Source organism: Varanus komodoensis, unplaced genomic scaffold (genome assembly GCF_004798865.1).
Source record: "Varanus komodoensis strain SLA01 unplaced genomic scaffold, ASM479886v1 scaffold19, whole genome shotgun sequence".
In the NCBI taxonomy this organism is placed as follows: domain Eukaryota; kingdom Metazoa; phylum Chordata; class Lepidosauria; order Squamata; family Varanidae; genus Varanus; species Varanus komodoensis.
This window is the reverse complement of record NW_025335550.1, coordinates 19370871-19384516: the sequence shown is the minus strand read 5'-3', so window position 1 is coordinate 19384516 and position 13646 is coordinate 19370871. Positions and strand designations below refer to the sequence as shown.

The following is a 13646-nucleotide window of genomic DNA, read 5'->3' as shown; positions in this document are numbered from 1 at the left end:
ATGATGTGCTATTTGAAGAAGTGCTTCCTTTTATCTGTCCTGAATCTCTCACCCATCAGCTTCATGGGATGACCCTCAGTTCTAGCATGAGGAGGGAGACAGAAAAATGCATCCCTCTCCACACCATAAATAATTCTGTACCTCCCTCTCTTATGTCATATGGTTCTCACTCTTTTTTAGGTTAAACCATCTCAGCTGTTTAAAACTTTCCTCATAGGAAAGTTGCTCCAACCTCTTGATCATTTTACTTGTCTTTTACTTCACTCTTTCCAACTGTATAATATCCTTTTTTAAGTGGGGTATCCAGATCAGTCACCACAGCGACAATCATCTAAATGGAGTCACATCATAAATTTGTATAAACACAGTATGATATTGGCAATTTTACTTTTAAATTCCTTTCCTAATTTTAAAGATATAGTGGGATATACAAGGGGTTAAGGGGATTACCCATTCCAGATTTTTTTACAGGGCTATTCTTCATTGTAAATTATAGATGTTTTTAATTTTTGTTTACAATGTTTGTATTATTTCTAAGATTTGATGGTATTTAATTGTATCTTATTATAATGTTTTTATGAACTATTGTAGACTGTCTAGAGAACTCTCACTACTGGCAAGTACAGAAATGAAATGAATAATAATAATTTTGCCTGACATGGAATTTGCCTTTTTCACAGCAACTATACACTAGGTCAACATTTTCATCAAGCTATTTAGCATAACCTTAAGATCCTTTTCTTTGTCAGCCACTGCTAGCTCAGATCCTATTGGCTTACACTTGACGTGGGAATCTGTTGTGCCAATGTGAATTACATTACATTTGCCTATGTCAAAATGCATTTGCCATTCTGATGTCCGAGGAGGTCCTTTTGGAGTGCCTCACAATCCCTTTTGGTTTTAAACACCCTAAATAATTTAGTGCCATTGGCATACTTGGCCATTGCACTGCTCATTCTAAATTTGAGATAATTTATAAATGAAAATATTAGTATGCAATTCTCCACTGTTTACATCCCTCCAATGGGTTCATCTACCTTCACATCTCCTCACTGACCTTGGCAGGATTGCTCCATAAACTCCCTCTAAGAATTTTGATGTATTGGGTGGTTAGAACTTTAGTAATAAAGGAAATAAATTCAAGGTTGTGCTGTGATACTTGAAGGCCACAAAGAGCATAGCTTATTATCTGGTTTCAGTGCCATGTGTGATTAATTATAATAGGAAATGTTTTTCTTGTTTTCATAATCATAAGAGCCAAATATTATAACTGAAACGGGAGATGTCAGAGGAAAGAACAAGGATGAATCTGTATGTGAAAGAAAGCAGAAAAGGGAAGTTAAGGGAAGTTAAATGCAAAAAGAAGTTGGAGCAAATGTAATGGTTACTAAAATGTGGAATCTAGCCTTTTGAATGCAACTCCTTTCTGCCTGGAGCATTTCCTATCTGCCTTAACCACTCCTAAGTGGTATGCTGGCAATGCCACTAACCAAAGTTAAGTGTTAACCAGGTTTCTCTTTTAATTAGGAACTATGATCTGAATGGGATAAAGCAGGTGAAGAAATTTGCCTGAGGGAAGAGAACTTTGAAGTGAGTTCATGGAGCACATATTTCCATGGCTGAGTGTAAGCTGCAATTAACAGGAAGCCTGCATTATCTCTGCATTGGCTCAAGGAATAAAAGAGCCGAGGAGCTACAATGCCTTGCAGAAATATTGACCCTTCTTTAACTTTAAACATGTTGATATAAGCAAGATATGCAACTTCAGGAAGCTGCAAAATATTTTTATTGTGTGTGACAAGTGATGACAATGCCAATTAAATAAACTTCAATTCTATATTGTAACACAATTAAATATGGGAAAGTCAAAGGGGCCTGAATAATTCTGCAAGGCATTGTAGTACAAGACAGTATTTTAATGTGTAAACCCTAATCCCTTCCTCTCTCAGCCTTTGTAGCATAACATTGATTTGCTTTCTAAAGTAAAGAATAAAAACTACATGTATTATTACTCAATGGCTTTATCTTTCTGAAGATATTAGTAACTGTGGCTAGCAGCTCTTCAGTCTTAGTTAAAAATAAGTTAAAATGCCTATTTTATCAAAAAGGGATAAAGAGATGAATACATATTTGGTTAATAGTAGTAAAATCAGAGGGGCTTATTTCTAAGAACTGTGCTTAGGATCGGAGCCAAAGCCACTTACCCTGCTTGAGTGCTCTAAAAGTGCCACAATATTGGCTTCTATCTGTGTTTTCCGTTCAAGTTCCTGGTTCTTCGTCTCTTCAAAAGTTTCAAGAAAGTCTAAAGATTAAAAAACAAGATAAAGGAGGCTGTTGTTTATAAAAGGAACACCAAATTATTTCTGAAATGTTATTTTCTATTTAAAAACCAAGTATAGTATTTTCTATTTAAAAACAAACTAAGAAATATAAGGAAATTGAAAGCAATTTAACTAAAACAAAATAAAACTTATACACAAAGTAATTTAAAAGAGATAGTTTCTATGAAGTACTAGAATGTGCACCAGTTTTCCTGGATTGAATTGACTTTTTAATACAGACGTGGTGATTCAGCAATGAGAGTTGGTGCCCAAAGGCCATTCAATGCTTCCATAAAAATTCACAAATACTGCCGCTATCTTTTTTGTTTCTATAAATTAGGGAACATTTTGTACTTGCAAAGAAGTACCCCAAAAGAGTCCTACAGCACTGTTTCATCAACTTAAATACAAGGTTTCTTTTTTCTTCATCAAGTCATGTATACACATTTCACCTACAGTGTCTGAAAACTTTATTGAGTTTGCCTATATTATTGATGACTTATCAGGTGCCTTCCAAATGCTGCGGATCACAGATCCTGCAAGCACTGAGCCAAGCGACATGGGTTATTTATTTATTTATTTATTTATTTATTAAAACATTTCTATGCCGCCCCTTGCCGAAGCCTCGGGGCGGCTCACAACATCAAATAAAATACACATATGAGGATTATAGTCCAAAACATCTGGAAGGCACTAGGTTGCCTCTCCCATTACTATGGTTCAAAGCTCCATGTGCTTGCAGGAGCAAAACTTCCACGTATTGGGTGTTATCTGTCTGGGTGCAATGAATGCTATCTCTGATGCTGAAGTAAATGGGAAGCTCTAGCTTAGAAGTACAAGGCTTCTTTCAGTGTGAGGGGTGATTTCCATTTTAGAGAAATATTTAGGGGCCATAATCCAGTGGTGGGCAGGGCCAAAGGCAAAATGGGAGGGGGGATACAAATAACCATATTTCATCTTAAAGTTTCTATTGCCAGTTACACATAAAGTCATAGGAGGCACTGCAACTATTTACAATGAGGGAAAAAACTGCTAGAAAACCAACAAATGGTTGGAGGAAAGGGGCAAGGCCATCTGAAGGACTCTGGATGGCACAACTGGGCTTCCTTGAATGCTAGCTTTGGCCCCTGGGCCTGAGTTTCTGCATCTCTGCTGAGGCTTGCAGAGGAGTTTGACATGTACATCAGAATTCCCGCATGCTCAAGGCAGCTACTAAGTCAACAACAGAGTTCAAAGTATATTGGACACCTTCTTTATTTAATTCGCTTTTGAGAGTATGCTTTCTCCTAGAAGAGTTACAATCTACAAATGGACTTGTACATGAAATATCTTAAGAAATACTTGGAAGTTAAAATGAGCTATTCTTTGATCTTCACAGTCTTCAGAATTGTTTTCATTTCCTTTACATTCAACATGTCTAGACATATCTTTTTTATTTAAGCTTTCACATTTACTATATGTTTTCCAAAATTACATTGTCTAAAGTTCTGAATACAAGCTAAGAAGCAGGTGAGGTGCCCTGACTGATAATTCAAAGGCCCCAAATAACTATGTATTTTTTTCACTCAGTATATTACTGCAAAGCCAAGAAGCAAATGGCAAAACATCTTCAGGTAAAACTGCTTAATTAAGACTAATGTCTGAACTATATGACTGAGAATGATATCTATACAAGCTTACCTAGGAGTAAGCCCCATGGAACTCAAAGGGATTTACTTTTGAGCAGATTTGTCTAGGATTACTCTGTTAATAAAAATGGAATGGTTTTGCCTATGGACTGTTGCATTTTAAGAGTATGTCCCACAATACATGCATATGTAACTACTTACTATCCATGCTCTCTTCTCTCTTCTTCAATTCCTTGTATTTTAGGTTTTTCTCCCCTACAATAAATAACACTTAAAATTAAATAACTAATAATTTCAGTTATTTAGGACATGATCCTATGTAAGTTTGGACAGAAAAAATGCCTCCAAATCCCAGCATGCCCTAGCCAACTTCTCAGAACTGTGGCTTTAAAGTAGTAGATTAAAAAGGCCTGAAGTGCATTGCAGATGCCTATTATTTCAATTTCTTTGTTTCAAATAAGCAAAACATTCACTAGATATACCTGGAATTCTGCCTGCCCTCTATTCTGCAGTTTGCCACTATTCACTGTTTCTGAGTTGATTGACATATGACAACATTAACATAAGTGTGTGTGTGCATCATTTACATCTTTTGTAATTTGGTATAAAAACTGATCAAAGAAAGTCCTGGAGTGGGGGGATATAGGGACATGGGGTAGGAGTCAGGGAGTTTCCTTTGGACTAACACTGCAGGGGACCCAATCCTATACCTTGGGAATGTTCACTGTGCAATCTCACAGAGTGTTCTTTGTTCTCTGATTTGTTTTGGTAGATTTTTTAGAAGTGACTTTCGTCCAAGCATAGACATTGCCAGTTTTCTTTATTCTCTTGTATTTATATTCAGATATTCAGGACTTCGTATGGGGTGGGAGATATTCCTTATATGCACCATTTATTTAGTCATATGCATCTTTATTTATTGTCTCATTTATTAATTTCATTTATTGAACTGATATTACTGCCCCATACAAGTTCCTTGGGGGGGTTCACATAACTTCTGATTGCTGTTACTCATGATGATATTGTAGGAATAAGGCAGATTCCATTTTTAAAACAAACAAACACAAGTAACTAGCTGTCTGACCTGCAAAAAGATAAATCCATTATCGAAATGATAAGCTACATGAATTAGAGTTGTGAATCCCACCATCCCCCTTTGCCTTCCATATTAAACCAACATCCCCCCTTTGGTTTAATATCTAGCACATACAAATTATAAACATGTGCAGTGGCTTCAGGAGACAATGATTTTCCTTGAACTTCCTTGCAGCTGTGAGTGCTCCTGTCCCGTGCTGACTCTCCTTTTCATGGCTATACAGGAAGGCATGACAGTACCGAACTGAACAATCCACTTTTCAGAGTACCACAGATACTTTTCTAGATTGTCAGAGTATGTGTCAGATGGATCTTGGAGCCAAATATATGTTTTAAGATAAACCACAGTAACAATAAGGAATTCACATATTGTAACTCAGACAGAACACACTATTTAATCAGGTGATGGACTGTTGGATATACTACTGTTTATATGTTTTTGTAACTATGTCAATAAACTGTATTAAAATAATAAAACAAGAATTTATCCATTTGCAATAGAAGCCAAAATACATCCTACAGCTGGCAGAACTTCCAGATTAGGCTGAATTCGGTAAGGAACAATGTGGCTTGTAGGCATTAAAAATGCAACAGCCTGGCTATACCAGACAGGTAGGAAAAGTCAGCTGGCCAACTCAGGCAGCAAACACTGGGAGTAGCACTGAGGTGCTTGCAGACAGAGCTGCATATGCCAAAAGGCCTAAGTGAAACTGCCACCTTCAAGTGTGCTTTCCGGTATCTGAAATAAAGTTTAACTGCCAGTCAGAAACATGGTACAAAGAAGGAAGTGCCATTGTGTCTTTGGCTCAGGCAGCAAGATGTCTTGGGTTAGCCCTGATCTGCTAGGAAGCCTTGTATAAACAGGGCATGGGGGCAAAAACCTTTTGTGTAGCATTTGATGTACAGAGATAGCGTTCCTCAACTTGGAGATTCCATTTAATTATCATGGTTTATAGCCACTAATAGACTCATTCTCCATCAATTTGTTTAACCCTCCCCTTTAAAAAAAATCTTGGTTAATGGCCATCACCATAATCTGTGACAGTGAATCTTGTAAATTAGCTAAGTGTTGTATGAACCAGAACAATTACATAATACATAAATAGTGATGATATTTGTAGAACACTTACTGCAAGATATACCTGAATTCTAGGCAAGAATGGGACGGCTTGTTCCTGACCCTGAATCAAAAACTACCTGTGAAATATTCTACAGTTTGAAGAAAGGCTTGTCCTGTCTCATGGAAGACAGAAATATTATTGCAAAGACCAATTGTGTGTATAGAACTAGCTGTATAGCTCTTTTGGTCTGCACTGAAACAAATCTCATACCATTCAAACATTATATTATAATGATTTAGATGAGATGTGGTTATTAAAGTTTATACATCACAATGAATTCATAGAAACTGCTACCTTTCCCTAGACATTTGTTGCTTACTCTCAGTTATTGGGTAAGAATTATGATTTATCAAAAGGAAAGATCTATACAAATGTTAAGGAAAAATATAAAAGCACCACATATCTGGCTGCAGAGAAACAACCAGTCTGCAATTTTTTATTTGAAAAATCTGAATGAATTATTTTTTAAAGCAATTTCTAAAAAAGATTCATTTTCCCATGTAAATTTAGACAAATTTAGATTGTCAGATAAATCAGTGCTATTTCAAAAACTGAAAGTATGTACTGCATTATTTTATTATCATTAAATACTGTTAATTAATTCTGGCTGAAATCTTAAGTTATGATAAGCTAGAACTTTTTAGGCTGAGCAATTGTGCTTGTGTATGCTTTTCCATCGCCCCTACTTGTCTTTCCCATCAGCAGGAGCAGCTAAACAAGCCAGTGTCTTTCTACTGGAGGTTTGTTATTATGCCACCTAAGCCAGAATCTATGGTTTTTAGTTTCCTCATCAAGCAAAGAAAAAACCCTGGCTTATGACTCTGGCTTATTAGGAACAAGGTATAGATCCTGGGTCATGAATTAGACTGAACTACCTATGGGCAGAAGGTTGCTGGCTTGTTTACCTGTTTCTGCTAAGAGGAGGAGCTAAGCAGGAGTGAATGAGTTCACAATATGTGGGAGGATGTCCGAACATGGCAGTGCTGCCACAAGAAATAAAACAGACTAAAGTCCAAGCTGCTAAGCTTTTGGTGATACACTATAAACAACAAAGTAATAAATTCCTTACCATCTAGTCATCCATATGATAGAAGAAAATAATGTAAAAACAATATGCAAAGATAAAAGACAAAAGCAGAATGATAAGAATGACAGGACTATTATGGAGAGACCAAAAATAAAGTAGTGATTAATGTAACAAGCTTGCAATTCAGACAGAAGAGCAACATTATATAATTTCTTAACAGAGTAATTACTGTGAGGGGCTACTACACTCAGGCAATAAGTCCATAGAATATTCACTCCAAATATCTTAGAATTATTCACACTGCCAATTCCAAAAGGTTTTTCCATGCAGTTAAATATGATACTAAAGACTGATAATACATATCTAGAGAATTAAATTTTTGCAAATGGACTAACCAATACTTCTAAGCCACTAAAAGGCCAGATATTAAAAACAATATGTAACATAAGTACATATATGATTTGCAAAAATCACATATTCACTTTTAACTTACACTTGAAATAGTTTAAGACAAAAAGAAATATCCTGCCACCAGCAGATTTTTGTGTTATGTGAACACATTTTAATGTAAACCCTAAGTATATGCATCCTAAGTAAATGCGGGATGGAGGGCAGTAATTCACTTCTGAATCAGACAGATTAATTATAGGCAGGAAATTTAAATAAATTTTTGACATACCCAGTATTTGAGTTTTATTTACCTTGCTGTTCCTCTAGATCCATGTCAAGTTGTCGTATTCCTTCATTAAGATGGTTGATCTTTTCTTTTATGTCAGTCAGCCTAAAGCAATGCAAAAACTGGATGCTGAAAACTAAATTTGAAAAGCTTTGGGCAAGCTATTTTAGGAAGAAAATATGAAATGGTAGTGAAATAGATATATTATTTAATTGATGCAATACTAATGCTCTAACATCTCTTACCTTCTTACTATTCTAGAACTAACCGGCCTATGTAGGTTTAATTTTTGAGGGAAAGAGAAGTAACCTTGCTTTGTTTCTGTTAACAAATGGCTCCCCCTACAGGATGTTAAACAGCTTTACAAGAATACCCATTATTAATAGAACAGTGCATGATGATTTAAACTATAATGTACATTAAATGTATGCATTTTAGAGCTGACTGTAGAATGAACAACACATTTAATCAAAGTAACCCAGATGACATATACAAATGCAGTGTTTTACTCAGGCAAGAGCTTTTCTTTTCTCTTCTCTGACCACTATTACAGCAAGCGGATAGGTGCCCTTCTTCCAAAACTGATCTACTGAGGAATACTTGCCAGAGAGCTTCTCTTGAAACAAACTTCTGATATTATGATCAACACCTGAAGTCCTCCTCCTCAGAGAATGGCAACAAGAGAGAAGGCACTCTTGGTGATATTCCAACTGTAGAATGCTCTCCACACTGAGGTCTGGCAGGCACGAAATTGTCATCTTTTTGGTGCCGGACTGAGACCTTGCTCTATTCTCAGCCATCTTAGGAATTTCAAGTCAAATTTTAATGTCATTAATTTTTTAGCTGTTTTAAATTTTGTAAGATGAAATATTAATATTTTGCTTTTATTATGCTGCATTTTAGGTTGTAGTTCTTGTTAACTGCCTAGAGAGTTTTGAGTATTGTATAGAAAAAATAATAGAACAATGAAATTAAACCTTCCCTAACCCTCTTCCATTCTTTTTCCCATGGAATGATAAGGCCATGAGATAGTTACAAGTTTCACAAGCTATGGGGAAAACCTGGTAGATCATTGGGCTTTGGGGCTTACCTCCCACCCTGGTCTTTGCACTCTAATTCAAGTCATCAGATATACCAATTCCAGTTGTATTCTAAATCTCATACTCTAGAAATGTTTCAGCAGGCCTTCCTAAACAGCAGAACCCTTCTTTATGTAATGGCTAAGCAACTGTGTTACACCATTGATACATGATTTGATCAGTCCCTTAGAAATGGGTTATGAAATTGCATTCAAATACCAGGTAACAGAATCAAGGCCTAAAAGAACAATATGGAAAAGCACTCACTGTCTTTCCATGCTTGCTATTTCCTGATTGTCTTCTTTTACCTGAAAAAAAGGAAAAGAGAAAACAATAAAAACAGAAAACTAAGGAATGTTGGCCTTTGCAAAAAATCTGTGAGATACAAATACATTATTTTCTTGTGCTAAGAATAATAAGAATGGAGGCACAGCTCTAGAAACAGAATTGATTGATGCCACTTGTATAATACTTATTTTGTTAGAGAAAATGTAGTCATGTTGGAAATCTATACAGTAGAATAATGCATTGCATGTTCACACTGGAGCTTTGCTAACAATTTATCATCTCCCTCTGAATATGTGTTTTAAACCAGCCCTGCAGTTAGGTAAGCAGCTCCACCTATGTAACATTCCCCATCTGAACAATAAGGCTTCCACATTGGTTATGTCTGCTGTTCTTCCCAGGGTGAGACAGGGAACATTTGATCAGCCTTTTGCCTAGTTCCTCTGTTCTGGCTCCTCCGCCCCAATCCATTCTCTGTCTTTGCATATGACACAGCTTGCCTTGCTTTCTCTCTACCTGTTTTTTTTTTTTTTTTTTTTGCCATTACAGTGCCTTATTCACTTGTAATAGGAGTACTACTTGCTAATGGCAGTAGTTCTCTTCCTCAGACCACTCATATTTTGTAAAATTTGATCTACCTTGTCATTGTGAAGCTCAGCCATGCTGGCCTTTGTACACGTATTGGCTAGCTTTTGGATGTTTGATGGTATGTTCCTATGTTCTGGGAAATATTCACTTACTTAATTTTTTTTATAAAGCGTTCAATTAGCAATAGCTCTCAGAATGGCATACAAGGATTAAAACAGTCTAAATACAAACTAAAACAAATATTCTTACATTACCAAAATGGCAATAACATTCATTGGGACATAACATCCACCAACAATGGCAATAATAGCAGCAATACATAATACAAGAATAAAAGCAATCAAAAAATGTAAGTGACCATATAGATAAAACTTAATATCTGATAACGTTATTCAACAAATCTTTTAACATGAGGAGGTGGAATTGCACAACACTCAATCAGTACAGTGCTGCCAGTATATAAACTCCACTAAGAACGAGGAGAAATTGGATGAGAGGCTAAGTAGCATCAAGCTATAGCTGTGTAGTCCAATTCTGTGCATACTTAAAGATGACAAGGGAGAACTCTGGTGAGGGTAACTATGGGAAAAAAGGCAATTTGCACACAAAGGGAGAGCTTTGCAAGAAACAGCATGGCTTCAGCAAAATGCGACTTTTTCCTGCCTCTCAAGTATCCTAACAAGAGCCTGACCTTAGCTATGCCTTGCAACTATACTGCTCTTTTCTACTGTTCTTGTAATGTTTTTAATGTATTTACTTTTCTATATTGGTTTTATAGTGTACTTTATGTATTTTAATGTAAATCGTACAGAGATTTCAGGACATGAAGTGATACACAAGTAGTTTAAATAAATATGGACCCAATAACTTCGGCAAATGGGGCGGCATAAAAATGTTTTAATAAATAAATAAAATAAAAACAACAATCTCTACTCCAACAACACAGTGTCAGGATAAAGTGTCCCAGACAGGTAAGCAAGGTTGTACACATGCAGTAATGTTTAACTGGCAAACCGTCTCCCTTATTTCCCTATGGCACACCTAAACTATATTGCTCCAACAGTCTTGCCACATACACCTTGCCCATATAATGGAGAAGTTTCCCCATCCACAAGGCAGCATTCAGTCCAACAACCAGGTGAACTCTCCGCTGGGAAAGGTCAAAAGGCTAGACAATCCAGTCCAACCAATGTCACTGATGGCCAAAGGCACATGCGGGCAATGCTTTAATGACTGACTTTATGGATGAATTAAGGTGGGTAAAAATTAAAATGATTAAAAACTAGTAAATAAAATGTGGCTCTTTCATAGTAACCCTGAATATATATCTTCACTTGTAAAACTTCCTTTAAAAATGGTATGGAATATAATTTTTCTCTGACATCTTTTTTTTTTGCCTACCTGTTTTAGCAACCTCTCTCTCTCCTCCTGGGGAGATCCCATACTCTTGTCCTCTGCAATCATTTGATTCCGATGTTCTTCAAGGCTGTGAAGCTTTTCATACAGCTGTAGGGCCTCTTGTTTAACCTGGGAATGTGCTATTTCCTGAAGAAAGAAAACCATGATTGAAGAAATCTCTACCATTACAAACATTTTGTCAGTTAGCTAATCTAATGGAGCAGTTAGCTAATTTTAGGTGGCAGGAAACATTTTTCAGCCCAAGAGATGCAATTTCTTGTAGAAAACTATTTCAAGGCTACATGCCAGTGGTTTAGGGTCACTACAAAAAATTGGCAGGGTCCCCCCACCATCCTAGACACACACACACATACACATACTCACATATAAAGATGCCCCCATCCTTCCACTTACACAAATGGGAAGCTTTTCTCAAACCTGACTAGATAGGACCTCCAGCTGTGCCCCCAAATCACTCATAGCACAGAAAATAGTCTTGAAAAGATCTGTTTTGCTGCCAAATAAGAGAGCATTTAAAAATGTAATTGTGTGATTTTGGGGGCTAAGGTTACAGTATGCGGGGAGGGGAGAGTTAACACTTCTATCTCTAGCTATGATAGCCCCTTGTCCTTACGCTATAATTATCCTTGACAAAAAAATTTTTGGTATCAGTGAAAATCTATTTTCAAGGATAACTTGTGTAGTTGCAAGAGCCCCAAGGACTATATCCAGATTGTGGGTCAGAATTTCCCAATTTCAGGTCAAAAAGATTTTGCATTATAACATCAATAAACATTCTTGTATTGAAACTACCAGATGATGATAAAGCAGTCAAATTAAGTTTTCCCATTTGTGTGTGAAAATTAGCCTGTGAAAGAAACTTTATAATCTCCAACCTTCTGAAGCTTCTGAGGTTTCTACATATTCAGCACATTTTTATTATAGGGTTGAAAGGGGAAAAATCCTTCTTAGAATTGCAGATGATATATAAATATTCAAACTTAATACCACAGAACTTTACTTGAGCATTTAAAATTTATGTGCTCATGCAATAAACTTACCTTCTACTCTGAGACTACCAAACTTGTGGAAAAAAGCAAGAACACTGGCAAGTTATTCACTTTTCCTATATTGCACAGCTAAACTCAAAAGCTAAAACTATAGATGAATTTAGGCAGGTGTGGTTTATGCAGGGCTCAGGGTATTCTTCCATTGGCTCATCAAGGTCTTCCCTATTCTCTTTTACCGGTCCTGCTGATTTCTCTGCTCCTCTCATAGCTTCCGTTCCCAAAGTTCTGGCATGATGTGAATGATCATAAAAAACAGTGGCCAAAGAGAATGGTGGTAGAAATCAGCCTGGTAACAGGATTAACAAACAATAACGGAGTAACAAAGTCCCAGGCTATAATGACAATCAAGACATTCTGTGTCCAGCATAAATAAATAAAGCAACAATAATGAGAGCATGGAATTTTGGCCATTTATTTTTGACGTATTTAGCAAAAACATTCAAGGCAACTTTTTAAGAGTCATCAGATTCCAATCACTCTCAATTTTCACGTAGTTTGTAATCAGCTTGAGAAGAGAATAATTTAATGTCATACATACAGCCTCTAAAGCTTGTTCTTTCATGTTCACAGCATCCAGCTCTTGTTGGAAAGTACACAAATCCTAGGAGAGGAAATATTTATGCACAGTTAATGAAAGCTGTTAAGACTGTATGTCTAGAAAGTAGAAAGAATACCTCCTTTTGGAGCTTGATGCTTTATAATACAGTCAAGACGACATTATCCTACAAAATGCAAAGTGTGATCTAATCTTGCTTCTCAAGTACCCAAACAGAAGGAATAACCTGCATTTGGAGACTTTCAGCCACTAGAGAGGTTAAGAAAAGGAATCCAAATACTAGGAATATGAACATTTTTGGTACAGTGGCTAGAATATGGGGTTTGAATGTGGGAAATGCTGGTTTAACCTGCCAATCAGGTGTGAAGCTTACTGGATTTTCTTGAGAACTTTCTTAGCTTAAATTATCTTTACTGGGTTCCTGCAAATATAAAACATTTGTAGGAAAAAGTCTAATATAAGAAATAAAACTATAAAACTTTACAAACTCCATTACTACTTATGCAAAGTTAAGCAAACCATTAATTCAGACTATTGAGCTTGTCTGAGTTTTAAGATACTGAGAAGAGGCCTTTGTCATGGTCTCACAACTATCAAAAGCACACATGGTGAGAACACAAGAGAAGTCTTTCTTGGTTGGTTTTCCTAAGCTTTGGCCTCTCCCCGTCTCTATTATCCTTCCAGCAGCTTGCATGTAAGTTCTTGGTATCTAAGCAGATTAGCTGCAGAATTAAAACTTTTAGCCTTGTAGGTGCTGCTAACTCTTGTTCAATGCATGCCTTAATGTAGTGAGGGTGTTTGA

At 36.4% G+C, this 13646-nt stretch overlaps 1 protein-coding gene across 4 annotated transcripts in view; it reads right to left on the bottom strand.

The window, feature by feature from the left end:
- Nucleotides 1–13646, bottom strand: part of IFT74 (intraflagellar transport 74) — a 64332-nt gene that overhangs the window by 15923 nt on the left and 34763 nt on the right. For 3 of the 4 annotated variants that reach the window (XM_044427676.1, XM_044427678.1, XM_044427675.1), the window contains exons 10-16: nucleotides 12827–12889; nucleotides 11222–11365; nucleotides 9215–9255; nucleotides 7894–7973; nucleotides 7235–7237; nucleotides 4151–4204; nucleotides 2205–2302 (exon numbers count right to left, since the gene is read on the bottom strand). In XM_044427676.1, coding sequence (XP_044283611.1) covers nucleotides 2205–2302; nucleotides 4151–4204; nucleotides 7235–7237; nucleotides 7894–7973; nucleotides 9215–9255; nucleotides 11222–11365; nucleotides 12827–12889 — 483 coding nt within the window. The remainder of the gene's footprint in view (nucleotides 1–2204; nucleotides 2303–4150; nucleotides 4205–7234; nucleotides 7238–7893; nucleotides 7974–9214; nucleotides 9256–11221; nucleotides 11366–12826; nucleotides 12890–13646) is intronic. The other variant, XM_044427677.1, reaches the window with a different exon arrangement.